This window comes from Balaenoptera musculus, chromosome 17, assembly GCF_009873245.2.
Source record: "Balaenoptera musculus isolate JJ_BM4_2016_0621 chromosome 17, mBalMus1.pri.v3, whole genome shotgun sequence".
Taxonomy (NCBI): domain Eukaryota; kingdom Metazoa; phylum Chordata; class Mammalia; order Artiodactyla; family Balaenopteridae; genus Balaenoptera; species Balaenoptera musculus.
This window is the reverse complement of record NC_045801.1, coordinates 37,949,934-37,966,255: the sequence shown is the minus strand read 5'-3', so window position 1 is coordinate 37,966,255 and position 16,322 is coordinate 37,949,934. Positions and strand designations below refer to the sequence as shown.

At 36.0% G+C, this 16,322-nt stretch overlaps 1 protein-coding gene across 3 annotated transcripts in view; it reads right to left on the bottom strand.

Annotated features, from left to right (window-relative positions):
• STK3 (serine/threonine kinase 3) overlaps positions 1–16,322 on the bottom strand; it is a 314,394-nt gene that overhangs the window by 258,195 nt on the left and 39,877 nt on the right. For 2 of the 3 annotated variants that reach the window (XM_036830681.1, XM_036830683.1), the window contains exons 2-3: positions 10,451–10,531; positions 4,092–4,220 (exon numbers count right to left, since the gene is read on the bottom strand). In XM_036830681.1, coding sequence (XP_036686576.1) covers positions 4,092–4,220; positions 10,451–10,531 — 210 coding nt within the window. Of the gene's footprint in view, positions 1–4,091; positions 4,221–4,714; positions 5,478–10,450; positions 10,532–16,322 lie in introns of those variants that run through there. The other variant, XM_036830682.1, reaches the window with a different exon arrangement.

Below are 16,322 nucleotides of genomic sequence, written 5' to 3'. Positions count from 1 at the left end.
CAGTATCCTAGTCATTAACTAGCTATGATCTAGGACAATTCATGTAAAATCTCTAGGTCTCATTTTCTGTACCCATAAGATAGTTCTTAATTATGCTTTAGCACCAGAAGTCTTTTCTCAAATAAAATTTTAGAATGAGCTCCAACATAGAAAAAAAGATAAAAGCAAGGGCTAAGTTTCTCACTCTGCTCAATTCTTCACTGTTTGTGGAAAATACCCCTAGATGCACCTCCTTAGAGCAGAGTACATTTGAAAAACTCTAACTAAAGTACACCTACAGTTGGGACTTCCCTGGTGGTCCAGTGGTTAACAGTCCATGCTTCCACTGCAGGGGGCACAGGTTCGATCCCTGGTCAGGGAAGATCCCACATGCCGCGGGGTGCGGCCAAAAAATAAAAAATAAATTAAAAAATTAAAAAAAAATAAAGTACACCTACAGAGGTCTAGTCTAGCACTAACATTCTATGATTTAAACATTCAACAAATACTTACTGAATGCCTACTCTGTGCCAAGCACTGGACTAGACACAGAAGATTCAACAACAAACAATGCAGATGGATTCCCTCAAATATTTACGCCAAAATGCAGTATTGAACACGTTCAGTACTCACTAAAATGAACAAAAAAAATTAAAACACCCTCTCATCTCTTTTTAGAGTGTAGAAAGCAAGACAATTTGCCAAATGCCCAAATAGCTGCATAGACTTAAGAAAATATATCAATTTCAGAAATACAAATTTCATTTTCTCTAACCAAAATTCCACTGTTTTATGTGGGAATTTTTCAATTTGTACTGTTTTCTTCCAAATCATTTTTATGCCAGTTCTCATTAACACATCTGCATTAACACAAGTAAGTAGTAGCTAAACATGTAATGCTTGTTCCTGCCATTTCCCAGTTTTTCACTTACCTTATCTTTTAGCACTTTTAGGATCTTTTAACCAACCAATTTTGTTTTTTGATCCTTCACTATTTCATAAGTTCAGTATGAATATAAAAGTGAAATCTAGAAGACAGGATCCATTTTTTTATCAATATTTGTTTTACCATTTCATTCAACAAATATTTGAGAAGCACTATGTACAAGGCATTCTGCTACAAAGTGGTACAAAATTTCTAGAATTTATTCACATTTTCTACCCCTTTAATTCACTACTTTTCTTTCCCCTTAGTAGTTTCAAGTACATAACAAGAACAACAATCAGATTTCCCTAGGGTCCTCTCAACCAACAATGCTCTTTCACATACTCCTTATCCATACCATATCTATTCACATTCATTCAACAAAAAGTACAGTGCTAGGCATTGTGATGTATGCTAAGAAATATGATTCCTTCTCTCAAGGAGTGAAGAAAGGATAAAGATAGTGAAGACATTTCAGAAGGAGACTCTACAAGAATTAGTGTCATCAGAGGTATCAGAAAAAGAAACAGATGAATTCTCAGTTTTGTTGTTGAAAGACTAAGTACATGATGATGCTATTAACAAAACAGGAATTTGAAAGGCTTGTCTGCAACAATTAAAACTTTGGTTTTAGAATGTTAAATGTAAAGTTGCTTCTGGATATTCCAGTTGAGTCATCCAGGCAGGAATTAGTAATACTTGTCAATACTTGAGTAGCCACTATGTGGCAGGATCCAAGGGCACTTAGTAAGTCATAATCCCAAACTCAAAGAATTTAAGAGTCAGGTGACAGAGAATACAAGTAAACAGGTGCTTAAAAGAGAAACTCAGGTAAGAGAGAAGCCTGGAAGCATAAGCACTGGCCAGATCATGAAGGCCTTTGTATGCCATCCTTAGGAGACAGGGTCTAGCTAAGCAATGGGGAGCCACTTAAGGGTTTTAAACAGAGAATGGCTTGATTAGGTTTGCATTTTAGAAAGAACACTCTAGCTTCAGGGAAAAAAATGGGTTGGAGTAGGCAAAAATGAAAGACAAAGTGAACATACAGGAAGCTGTTGCAGAAACCTGAGCAAGAGCTGATGGGTACCAAGATGCACAAAGGTTAGGAGATGTATAATGGGTAATATCTGAGACATCGTGCCCTTCCTAGAGCACACTCAACTAAAATCTCTAAAGCACAACATTAGCACCTGAACTATTTTTAACCATTATAATAAAATAATAATAGCAACATGCAAACATTAAGCACCTGGGGCTTCCCTGGTGGCGCAGTGGTTGAGAAACTGCCTGCCAATGCAGGGGACACGGGTTCGACCCCTGGTCTGGGAAGATCCCACATGCCGCGGAGCAACTGAGCCCGTGAGCCACAACTACTGAGCCTGCGCGTCTGGAGCCTGTGCTCCACAACAAGAGAGGCCGCGATAGTGAGAGGCCCGCGCACCACGATGAAGAGTGCCCCCGCTTGCCGCAACTAGAGAAAGCCCTCGCGCAGAAACGAAGACCCAACACAGCCAAAAAATTAACTAATTAATTAATTTAAAAAAAAAACTCAATGGTTTAACTGAAATGTAAAAAAAAAAAAAAAATATTAAGCACCTGAAGAGCCCAGCACTACACTATGGTCAATCTTTCCTTATCTACATCAAACTATGCGAACCACATTCTTATCAAGTTACCTAATTAATAGAGGTCTGGGAAAACTCTGCAATTATATATTTTGACCTGGGAGCTGAGGAATGTATTGTTTTTCTATAACCACTTGAATTTCCAGTTATATGGCCTTCATGGAAAATATGTAATATAATCTAAATACACAGCACACAATAAAGAAGAGTAAAACTGAACAGACCCAAGCAACAAAGTTCCTCTAGGACTATCGGTCACTTCATTAACCAAAGAGCTTACAATATATGTATCTTATATACTGTTGGAAAAGGAAGTTTTCCATAGATCTCTTACTAATAGGGCCCTGATTTGATTAGGGATGACAATGTGTCCAGACTCCCCTAAGTTCGCCAGCTCTAAGTCACCGTGTGACTCAATTCTGATGAATAAAATATAAGCTGAGGGTTTCTGGGAAAGCCCTTTCCCACTTCTTCTCTTCTTCCTCCTGTCTGGAATGTAGACAAAATGCTGGAGCTGGAGCAGCTCTCTTGCAACCATGAGATAATAAGCATGAGAACAAAGACCACATGCTAAGGATGGCACACTATAAGAAAAAGCCTATCACAGTTGTTACTTCATTGCTGCTATATTAACCTTATCTCTAGACCTTTTATAAAGGGAGAATAATAAATCTCTCTTTGATTAAGTAACTATAGGCCTAACACAGTCCTAATTTACAAACTCTGCATCCCTTATAAAGGCCAGGCTACTTACTAGGGTATATAAGATACTTCATGATCAGCTCCATTTACCTATCCAAACTCATTTCATATCACTCTGTCTCTTACTTTCCACTGCAGTAATTCTAAACTTTGTCAGAACAGCACACAACAGTGAGCTGTTTTTCACCTTTCTACCTTTAATTCTCTGTACAGTCTCTCATCCCTCTATTTCCTCACCAAATTTACTCTTCCTCTGCATTCCAGACTTCCTGACTCCTGGCTGAGGTAGGTGCCCTGCCTCCTTGTTCTCACATCTCCTCATGTACCAGTCAGTATAATGACTGTGCTGTACTACAGCTATTTGCTTAAGTATCTGTCTTCCCAACGAGATTACCAGCCCCTCAAGAAGAAAAACAATGTCTTAGTTCCCTTGATATTCCTAGATCCTGGCACAGTACCTGGCCCACTAGGGATGCTCAGTAAATGTCTGTTGAATAAATTAGAGTTACATAAGACATGACTGCTTTTAATTAGTGAAAACAATTAAATCAAAAGGATGGTTAAATGACTTTTCCTTAATATCAAAAACTAATTCTCACCCATAAATTTTCCCTGAAAATGAGAAAAGGGCTTGAGTATTTTCTTTCACTACGTTTGCTTTATAGTATCATTTCTGCTTTAGAGCTGAAAGTCCTAAAGACAACCCTACAAAGCTATTCTCATCTTCCTTGAAAGATTAGTCTCCCTTCCGATGGGAAGTCAGAAGAGAAAACTAAACAAATGACCAAAGAACACATTTTATTATACATTATTAGCAAAACTTATCAAAATGAAGGTAAAGAAATAAAATCTCTACATACCTGTCACATTGCTGCATTATGGAAATTTCTTTGATTATTTCCTGAAGATCTGACTCAACAGGTACTTGTTTAATTGCCACAACTTGACCAGATTCCTTATGTATTGCTTTAAACACACTTCCATAAGACCTAAAAGAAACCAAGACATTTCTTTATTTTTCCCCTTTCAAACATAACTATTAGAGAAAAAATGGTCTATTATGAGTTTTTACATGTAGTCTTTTCTTTTTTTATTTTTTAAAAATTTTTATTGGAGTATAGTTGATTTACAATGTTGTGTTAGTTTCAGGTGTACAGCAAAGTGAATCAGTTATATATATATATACACATATATCCACTTTTTTTTAGATTCTTTTCCCATATAGGCCATTACAGAGTACTGAGTAGAGTTCCCCGTGCTATACAGTAGGTCCTTATTAGCTATCTATTTTATATATAGTATCCATGTAGTGTTTTCTAATTTAAAATACTACTTAATGGTGACAAATCAAAGTAAACAAATTTAAAAAGTGAATTATATCTTAGCTTTAATGCTTCAATTATAGACTTAAAATTCACTAAAATCATCAAATTAATAGAAAAAGATTTGCTGATTTTCTTATGAATGAAAGAAATAGACTTACGGTTTGTCAGCTCAAACAAATGTAGCATTAAGAAGATACATAAGTAGAAGTTAAAAGAATGAAACACAGAATAAAAACAGCCAAAGTCTCATGTTAGAAGAAAAGGCTGATCTCATCTTCAACAAAATCATCCCCAAAATATCAAAGTACAATGTCTGTTCAGACTGCTTAAGAGCAACTGAAATCTTCAGCTGGGGACCACACAACACCAAAGTTAGAGAAGCAGGAAATCTGGTCCCCGCCAAGTCACAGATCCAAGGTCTCTCAAATGCTCCTTTCACTATCTTCTTCTCCTCAAGAGCAAGACCACACATGCACAGATAAATAAAATGAGTAACAGGATCTAATGGCCACTTGTTCAAAAACTGTCTCTGCTACAACTCTTGAAACATTGCCAATTAAATATTTATGTGTCTTAAAAAGCAAGAACAATGAGAGAGGGAAGCCATTTGTATTTTGAGATGAATTAGAAGACAAGGTAAAAACTGCTATCACTTACTAAATTCTTATTGTAAGTCAGGTACTATGCTTGATGTTTTACAAGCATTATCAAATTCAACCCTCTCAATTGTGAGGTAAAATACTATTATAACCATTTTAAAAGATGAGGAAATAGAGACTCAGATACCAGTGACCAGCAAGGCCAGAATTCAAACATATTCTGACTCCAAAGATCATGTTTTCCTTACTACATTATTTCTACAGAAGAGAAAGAAGAGCAAGCCGTTAGAGACATGGAATGTTTCCTAATATTAGGAAGCTATGCAGAATCATTTCAAATTTACAATCTTTTAAAATAAGTGAAAAATGAGTGACAAAGCAGTTACTTTAACAAAATGAATTGCATTCTATCCTCTGTTTCTTTGGGCTTTCTGAAGTAATTTAATTTAGTTTGATACCCAAAGTCACCTTTGGGTGTGTGTGTGTAGTCCTAATTTACACACACACACACACACACAGGTAAACCCCACTTTTCAAAAGTTCACCTTACACCCCTTCGCTTTTACAAAACACCTGGATTAGTACCTGTTTCGCTAACCAGAAGAAATTCGAAGATTTACCCTTTTACAAAAAAAGGTGAAAAGCAAAAACAGCATTCAACGTTTGTTTCTGCAGGAGCCATTACAGAGGGAGAAAGTACCATGAGCAGCAAGAGCGGCCGCGCCAAGCTCATCCCCTGGAAACTGCACTCAGCATCTCAGCATCACGCTGCCATAGCTCTGAACTGTGTCTGTGAGCATCTGTGCTTTATCTCAATTTATTCTGTGTATCCGTTAGCAAGACGTGTCATAAGGTAACTGCTTGTTTGCTTTACAACATTTCAACTTACGAAAGGTTTCATAGGAACGCTCTACTTTCAGATAGCAGGGGAAATCTGCATCTCCCCTTAGAAGCCATATCTGTGTGTGTGTGTGTGTGTGTGTGTGTGTGTATGTATGTGTGTGTATATACGTGTGTGTATACATATATATTTTTTTCCCTCAAAAGCTAATCTAGAATTCAGTGCTAGATTACCTATTGTCAGTTAAGCAACACCATCAGTCCCTTCTAAGGTCTTCTTGCCACTACAAAGGAGGAAAACTGGGAACCACATTTCCCAGATTTCCCTTCCCTGAATGGATCCCAGTTAAGAGTTTGACAATGCATGAAATCTGAATGGCAAAAAGTTGAGGAGAAACTATCATTCTCCAAATTTAGCTGTAGCAGATGCATTAGCAGATATAAGATACACAGGGGCTTCTTGCTGAGCTTTTTGATAATCAAGATGCTGCTGCTGCAGACTAAGATAGTTGGTGCGAGCTTCTCAAAGATTCTTAAGGATTCCAGCAGATCCCAGGTGAGCTTCTAAGAAACACCACTTCAGTACTCCAGGCTGAGATCTTCAGCACTGGCTTCTCTGACCTTCAGTGACAAAGTCCATAACCTTTGCATCCCTGGCCCTTCCACAAGTCATTTGAGCCCCAAATTTCATAATAAACTCTTTAAACCCAGAGTACACAGAGTAGCCTTTCTTTTCCTAACCATGTCCAGGTACCAATACTTTTGGGGAAGGAACTGGTTCTAAGGGAAGGAATCTTAAAGATGGGAATCCTGGATTAGTTTTTTCTTAGATTTGAATACAGTGATGGCTTCAAAACAAGTGACAAACAGAACATTGATAGCCTATGGTATTTAGGGGCAAAACAATTATTTAAATTATTATCCTTAGTTGCCCGGAGTCTAGGCAAAGCTTTAGAAGACCAAATAACTGTATCAATTGAATGTCACAGTGAAAATAAGGGCACGAAGACTGCAGAGTGGAATGGCTGCTCCTGCCTACACTGGAAAAGTCATGAAACAACTGTAACAAGCTCAGGGCTTAACTCGCCAGCCCAAGACTAAGAGACCCAGAAAACTTCTGAATGCCCCAAAAGAAAGTCGTGATTCTTATATGCCCAAGACTGAGACTTCTGAAACCCAAACTCAAAGTCTAATCTTGCTGGAAGCTGAATTACATTGCAAACTGAATTCACAACATCACCAGGACTACTATGCTAAAGTTAGGTTTTTAACTGTAAAGAGAGGTACCCAGGGAATTGGTATTGGGATATTAACGTAGATTGTTACTAATCTGAATACCTGAAACCCCAACCCCTACCAAGTCTCCCTTGTCAGCAAAAGCAACCCTATCCCCTAGTCTGAGAAAATTAACCTCATGATGCCTGAAGACTCTATAAGACCTTACTCGAGGGAATTGCCTTTCAGGGAAATGCAGATCCTTTCCCAGACTACATCACCACCACCTCTCATTGTTCCAGACCTATAATTACACTCAAATTCCCACAGACACCAGAGGAATGAATATAAAATCTGACCCAAGAGTACCTACTAGTCACACCAAAAGAGGTGTATGATTTTGTCAGTTTTTATTAGCAGAACCCTAAAGAATATGTGTGGGAAGGAATTCTAAGATTTCCAGGGAGAAAGGAATTTACTTCTAACAAACAGTTGAGAGTGTCCCTAACAGTCTGCTCAGCTAGTTAACTAAAACCCAGACTCAACAATGGCCCACATTAAGTGAGATGCCAGGGATCCTCATTATACATCAGAGGAAGGAGATCAAAGGCTCAAGTAGATGGAATACTAGAATCAAAATCTCACCATGTGACCTGCTGGCCCACCCTCTAAGTATGCTCACTGAGAGAGTCCAGAGGATACTCCCTTTACTGGTGTCGCTGAAAGCTGTATAGTGCAGGTCAGAGGTAACAGAGATGCCAACACTGAAATAAGTTCCCTAAATTTAACCGATGTTGGGATCCATTAAGAAGTGAAGTGACAATGTCTTTCCATCTGAGACAAGGTGGGCATGGAAATCATAATGGGTAGCAAAGTAAGGCTACAGTTTTCTTTTTTCATACATCTAGATTTTGATTAAAGTTATGCTGGCTTCATAAAAATAACTGCAATTCTTTGTCCCTTAATGACTGGATAAACCTTAGCTGGTACTTTTTTTTTTTTTTAGTAAAATGAACATAGCATAAAATTCACCATTTGAAACATTTTAAAGTGTACTGCATTCACAATGTTGTGTAATCCTTACCACCCCTATCTAGTTCCAAATCATTTGGAATCTGCTTTCTGTCTCTATGGATTTGTCTATTCTGGATACCTCATATAAATGGAATCATATGTGACTTTCTGTATCTGGCTTCTTTCACTGAATGTATGTTTCAAGGTTCATCCATACTGAGGTATGTATCAGTACTTCATTCTTTTTAATAGCTATATAATATTCCATTGTACAGATATATCACATTTTGTTTATCCATTCATCAACTGATGGACATCCCCACATTTGGCTATTGTGAATACTGCTGCTATGAGCTGGGATCTTTTTTTTTTTCCTTTAAAACATCTTTATTGGAGTGTAATTGCTTTACAATGATGTGTTAGTTTCTGCTGTATAACAAAGTGAATCAGCTATGTGTACATATATCATGAGCTGGTATCTTTTTAATTAATAGATATTTAACTGCCTTTCCATCTTTTCTATGGTAATTGATATATCTAAGTTTAAACTTCTTTGGGAGTCAATTCACACAATTCATATTTTGTTATGGAATCATCTACTTCTAGATTTTCAAATGAGTTTTCATAGAGCAGCATTTAGTAGTCTTTTAATTCTTCAAATCATTTCTTTATCATTGCTTGTATCTTCTTTCTTATTCCAAATCTTCAATTATTTTTGCTCTTTTTTCTTTAGTGAAAGTCAGAACTAGGTTTAACTATTTTAATGACCTGTTCAAAGAAGTATCTTTTATATACATATATTATTTCTAATTTTTTTACTTTCTATTTCATTAATTTCAGCTTTTTAGTTCATGAAGTCTCTATTTCTAGTTTCTTCTGGTACATTTTATTATTTTTCTCAGTTCTTTAAATAAGCACTAAGTTATTTTATTTATTTATTTATTTCCTTCCTTCCTTCCTTCTTTACTTTTTGGTCTTTCTTCTTTAGTAGTAAAGAAATTTAAAACTAAATATGGTCACCTAATTACAGCTTTGCTGGATTCCATAAATATTAGTATGATTTGTTCTCTATTTCATTGTTTTCTAGATAATTTGCAATTTCCTCTTCATAGGTTACCTCAGATTATGTTTCCTAATTTCCAATAAGTGTGGGTTTTATCATATTGTAATTATTTAGTTCTAATTTTAGTAGACTATAATTAGAAATGTAACCTGAAAAATCCCTTTTTTTAGAATTTGTTGGGGTTTTTTTGTTAGTTTTTTTTAATCAGTGGTCCATGAATATACCAAAAACTGGGGGTGGGGGGGAGGCAAGAATAGTTATATCAATGTAAGTATAAATACATACCATATATATGGTGTGTGTGTGTGTATATATATACACACACATATATATAATCAAGTTTGTTGATTATAATACTTAATCCCTTTATGTCCTTTCTCTTTTTTCCTTATTCTGTCCAATTCAGAAAAAGATATATTAAAATCTCTCACATGAATACATTTTTATTAGATTCCCCTGATGTTTCTAATAGCTTTCCTTCAGAAATTTAATTGTCACGGCGACTGACACATATATGTTTCATTATAAGCTGTCTTTTATGTCATTACCTAATATCCCTCTTTATTCTTCATTTGAATATTAACCCCTCTTTACTCAAGATCTTTTAACTTTAATTTACCTGATATAAATATTGCCACTCCTGCTTTCTTTTTTGTTTTTTGGTGTGATTAGTTCTTTCTTATCTGATATCTCTATAGGAAATACCACTATATATCTACCCTTTGTATTACACGGGCGTCTTATAAACAGCATATAGCTAGGTTTTGCATTTTAATTAGCCCTAATAATTTGTCTATAACAGAACTGACATTTAGTGAAAAATGTACTTCACTTTATTCCTTCCAACTTACATTTAGCTTACTACTTTATATTTTTGTTTTCTCTATTTCTTTTTCCTTATTCTTGCTGGTCTAAGCTGTTTTAATTGTGTTTTGTGCCTTTTACTATCCTGGAAGTTCTCCTGTACTTTCAGCTTTTCAGCACGGAGTATGATGTTAGCTTGGGTTTGTCATATATGGCCCTTCACTATGTTCAGGTACATTCCCTCTATACTCTTACTACTCAATTCAATGAAATATACTCTAGTGAAAGACTAATCTTACACAGTATTTTATAACTGCTCTGTCATTATCTAAATGCTACTTTCATGTTTTTGTACTTACCCTTCTCCCAGTTTCTCTAGTACATCAAAAACTTCTTCAGGCTGCTTAGTCAAACTGTCTTCACTCAGCTTTTTTAGCTTACTGATGAGAAAAAGAACAGAAAAAATATTTTCCTTAAGATCTTTCATAAATTTTTTAATTTTACTTTTAAGAGGCAATATACTCAAATGGTTCAAAATCAATCAATATAAAAAAGTATACAGTACATAGTCTCCTTCCAACCCCTGTTCTTAATCTTCCCAGAAACACCTCAATGAATAAGCACTTTTATTAGCTTCTTGTGAAACCTTTATACAAATATGAATATATATTTTTATTTCTCCCCCTTTTTAACACACAATAGAGCATTTTATACACAATCTTTTTTATCCACACTGTTATATACTTTGATGTTTTTTTACTTGACAACATAAAATCCATGTTGGAGATCTCTATGACATAAATACATAGAAAGCACCCTCATTCTTTTATTTTTTACATCTACATCCTACTCTGTTGCAAAGATGTAGTCTCTCTTACTCACTGATCCTTTACTTATGGATATCTAGGTTCCCTTTTGCTAATACAAACAACACTGCAATAAATAAGCTTATACATAAGTCAACTCACACATGTGCTAATATATCTTTAAGATAAATTCCCAGAAGCAAAACTGTGAGGTCAAGGGAATATATAAACACACACAAATACAGAAGTATATATATTGATAAATAAGCACATATACTGTAAGTATAACCATATGTCACAATATAAATTTAATATAAGATCAATAATAACTATATAGTAATTATTAAAATTGTTGATTGATTATATTATGGTATATTTTATCTACTATAATTGTATGTGATATTAATATATATGTATATTAATCGATATTAACAAACTGCCCACCAGGGGGCTTATACGAATTTAATCTCCTACAAGTAATATATGAGAGCGTCTTTTCCCACAATTCCACCTACATAGTATTGAACCAAATATTTCAGCCAATACATTAGGTGAAAACTTGTAACTCAGAGAAGATTTATTTTGCATTTCTCTTACTATGAGCGAAGTTGAGCATCTTTTAATATAATATGAAACAAATCATCTATTCATGTTCTTTGCTCATTTTTCTCTTGGGTTTTTGGTCCTTTTCTTATCTGTATACAAGGGAAACTGGTCTTTGTTTATGTTGTAAATATTTTCACTTGTATTGACTTCACTTATGAGTTTTTAGTTTTATGGTCTACTTGACTATTTGCCATAGAGAAATGTCTTTTTATTTTGTTTTTGCTTTTTTAAAAGTTATCCATAGTATGGCATGTGCAGAAATATCTAGAAGTAAGAAATGAAAAGCATTATACATGGTATGTCTGAAAGACCAAAAATAATTTGGTATGAATAAAGTATCATGTATAAAGGACCAAAAATAATTCAGAAAGAATAAAGTAAAAGTGGCCAGGATGTATTAAAAAGGGTCAGGTTAAAAAGAGTCTTGTAAACCATGTTAAGGAGCTCTATTTTAAAAAGATCACTTCCCCTGTAATCCAGAGGAAGGACATGCAGTAAGCAACAGTAGAGAAGGGAAACCAGTAGGGGATTATTCAAAATATGGATGCAAAGAGTATAGTAGTGGCGTAAGAATGGAGAGAGGATAAGCTAATCAAGATATTAAAGAGGCACAGTCAACAGAAAGTGGTTTTGATTAAATATGGGGTGATGCGAGAAAGAGAGGAGTTGAGAATGTCTCTTAATAAGCCTTTGGCTTAAGCTAATGACTAGATGGTAATGTTATTTACTAAGCTAAAGAACACCAGAAAAAAGTTTGGAGGGGAATAAGATGGGTTTAACTCCTCTCATCCAAATGTAGATTTCCAGCAACCAACTGTATATATGAATACCAGCAGAGATCTGAGTTGGCAATGTCATTTTTGGTGTCACCAGCACACAGATGAAGCCTGAAGACTTGAGAAGGGATAAAATCATCAGGAAAATGTCTAAGAAGCCGTAAGGGTCAAGAAGAGATCCCAGGAAAACATCAAAATTTAGGAAATGAGATCATGAAGGACAAGAAAGGAGTACTTGACCATTTTCAAATGCTACTGAAAGTTCAAACAACTTAAAGATTTAAAAGTGTCCATTATAGGATTTCCACTTCTGACCGCAAGGAAGACGATGAAGTAAGAGGATCCAGAATTATCTGGCTGCTGTAAACAACTAAAATACTCAGAAAAATATAGGAAGCAACTATTTTCAGACATTAGATATCAGACATTTCAGGACAGAGATCCATGAGAAAGGGGAAAGAAATAAGACAAGCCCGACTATCACCCAAGCTTTAGATCTAAAGGCTATGTCCAAAATGTAGCACAGGTTGAAGGGAACCCAACAGAGCCCAGCAATTTTGCTGAGTTGAAGAAACAAAGATGGGAGTTTGGGGAGGCAAGGCAAATAAAATGTGCATTACAGAATACCTGTGAGAAAAGAGCTATGCAGAGAAACAGGTCCATCAATCTACCTAGGAGCTCCCTTGACTATTTAGCTGAATGCCAACCTGTACATGCTTACAAAAACACTCTACAAAACCCAACAAAATCAATTTCCTAAGAGAAAAAAACGACCAGGGAGATTTAAAAAGAACAACTCCCAGAGGTCACAAAAGGCTGAGAATCTTTCCCACCATCAACACTTAAGTGAACTCATAGAATACAAAGGACATTCAGTAGACATCCCAGAACAGCCTTGTTTTAGAAAAGAGACTGCATTACCAAAACATAAACGCTACTTTACTTTAGACTCTCCCAAAAGGAGATTAAAAACAGGCTTTTACACTCTCCCAAAAGGAGCTTAAAAACAGGCTTCAAAAGCACTGAGCCAATCTACAAGGTAACAACCGCCTACCAGAATAAGTCTATATAGGCATACCTCATTTTATCATGCTTTGCAAATACTAAGTTTTTTACAAAAGGAAGGTTTGTGGCAACGCTGCACAGAGCAAGACTATTGGTGCCATTTTTCCAACAGCATTTGCTCACTTTGTGTCTCTGTGTCACATTTTGGTAATTCTCACAATATTTCAAACTTTTTCATTATCATTATATTTTTATGGTAATCTGTAATCAATGATCTTTGATGTTACCATTGTAATGTGTTTTGGGGTGCCATGAACCACACCCATATAAGACAATGAACTTAATAAATGTTTTCTGTTCTGACTGCTCCACCAATTGGCCATTCCCCATCTCTCTCCCTTTCCTCAGGCCTCCCTATTCCCTGAGACAAAACAATATTGAAATTAGGCCAATGAATAACGCTACAACAACTCTAAGTGTTCAAGTGAAAAAAAGTCACATATCTCTCACTTTAAATCAAAAGCTAGAAATGGTTAAGCTTAGTGAAGAAGGCATGTCAAAAGCTGAGAAAGGCCATAAGCCAGGCCTCCTGTGCCAAACAGTTACCCTTGTGAATGCTAAGGGAAAGTTCTTGAAGAAAAGTAAAGGTGCTACTCCAGTGAACACACAAATGATAAGAAAGCAAAACAGCCTTACTTTGATAGAAAGTTTTAGTGGTCTCAACAGATCAAACCAGCCACAACATTACCTTAAACCAAAGCTTAATCCAGGTCAAAGCCCTAATTCTCTTCAATTCTATAAAGACAGAAGAAGGTAAGGAAGTGGCAAAAGAAAAGCCTGAAGATAGCAGAGGGTGGTTCATGGATTTTAAGGAAAGAAACCATCTCTATAACTTGAAAGTGCAAGGTGAAGCAGAAAGTGCTCAGGTAGAAGCTGCAGCAAGTTATACAGAAGACCCAGCTAAGATAGTTAATGAAGGTGCCTACACTAAACAACAGATTTTCAATGTAGATGAAACAGCCTTATATTGGAAGAATATACCATCTATGACTTTCATAGCTAGAGAGGAAAAGTCAATGTCTGGCTTCCAAGAACAAGGGCTAATGCAGCTGGTGACTTTAAGTTGAAGCCAATGCTCATTCATCAATCTGAAAATCCTAGGGTCCTCAAGAATTATGCTACATCCACTCTGCCTGTGCTCTATAAGTGGAATAATAAAGCCTGGATGACAATACACCTGTTCACAACATGGTTTACTGAATATTTTAAGCCCACTGTTGAGAACTGCTGCTCAGAAAAAAGGATTCCTTTCAAAACATTACTGCTCATTGACAATGCACTTGGTCACCCAAGAGCTCTTATGAAGACGTACAAAGAGAGTAATGTTGTTTACATGCCGGCTAACACAACGTCCATTCTGCAGCCCACAAATCAAGGAGCAATTTCAACTTTCATTCAAGTCTTATTATTTAAAAGATGTTATTTCATAAGACTACAGCTGCCATAGATAGTGACTCCTCTGATGGCTCTGGGCAAAGTAAACTGAAAACCTTCTGGAAAGGATTTACCAATCATAAGAACATTCATGATTCAAGGGAAAAGGTCAAAATACCAACATCAATAAGGGTTTGGAAGAAGCTGAATCCAATTCTCATGGATGACTTTGAGGGATTCAAGACTTCAGTGGAGGAAAATACTGCAGACGTGGTAGAAACAGCAAGAGAACTAGAATTAAAAGTAGAACCTGAAGATGTGACTGAATTGCTGTAATCTCATGATAAAACTTTAGCGGATGAGGAGTTGCTCCTCATGGATGAGCAAAGAAAGTAGTTTCTTGAGATAGAATCTACTCCTGATGAAGATGCTATCAAGACTGTGGAAATGACAACAAAGGATGTTAAATATGACAGAAACTTAGTTGATGAAACAGCAGGGCTTAAAAGGACTGACTCCAACTTTGAAAGAGGTTATACTGTGGGTAAAATGCTATCAAGCAGCATTGCATGCTACAGAGAAATCGTTCGGGAAAGAAAGAGTAACTGATGTGGCAAACTTCACTGTTGTCTTATTTTAAGAAATTGCCACAGCAATGCCAACTTTCAGCAACCATCACCCTCATTAGTCAGCAGACATCAACATTGGGGCAAGACCCTCCAGAAGCAAAAAGATTACATCTTGCTGAAGGCTCACATGATGGTTAGCGTTTTTTAGCAATGAAGTATTTTTCAATTAAGGTATATTACATTGTATTTTAGACAATACTACCGCCCACTTAATAGACAACAGCATAGTTTAAACATAACTTTTCTGTGCACTGGAAAACCAAAAAGTTCGTGTGATTCACTTTGTTGCAATATTTGGTTTATTGCAGTTGTCTGGAACTGGACCCGCAGTATCTCTGAAGTATGCCTGTAACTCCTTAAACAAACAAAATTCAGCCTCAACAATGTAAAAATTTATAATGTCAAGAATTCAATCAAAAGAAGCAAGGACAACTAAAATCCTGCAGACTGTAGAAAAAACCACATTCACAGAAAGATAGACAAGATGAAAAGGCACAGGGCTATGTACCAGGTAAAGAAACAAGATAAACCCCAGAAAAACAACTAAATGAAGTGGAGATAGGAAACCGTCTAGAAAAACAATTCAGAATAATGATAATGAAGATGATCCAGGACCTCGGAAAAAGAATGAAACAAAAGATCGAGAAGATGCAAGAAACGTTTAACAAAGAACGAGAAGAATTAAGGAGCACATAGAAGAATTAAAGAACAAACAGAGATGAACAATACAAGAACTGAAATGAAAAACGCTAGAAGAAATCAAAGGCAGAATAACTGAGGCAAAAGAACAGATAAGTGACCTGAAAGACAGAATGGTGGAATTCACTGCCACGGAACAGAATAAAGAAAAAACAATGGAAAGAAATGAAGACAACCTAAGAGACCTCTGGGGCAACATTAAACGCAAGAACATTGGCATTAGAGGGGTCCCAGAAGGAGAAGAGAGAGAGAAAGGACCTGAGAAAATATTTGAAG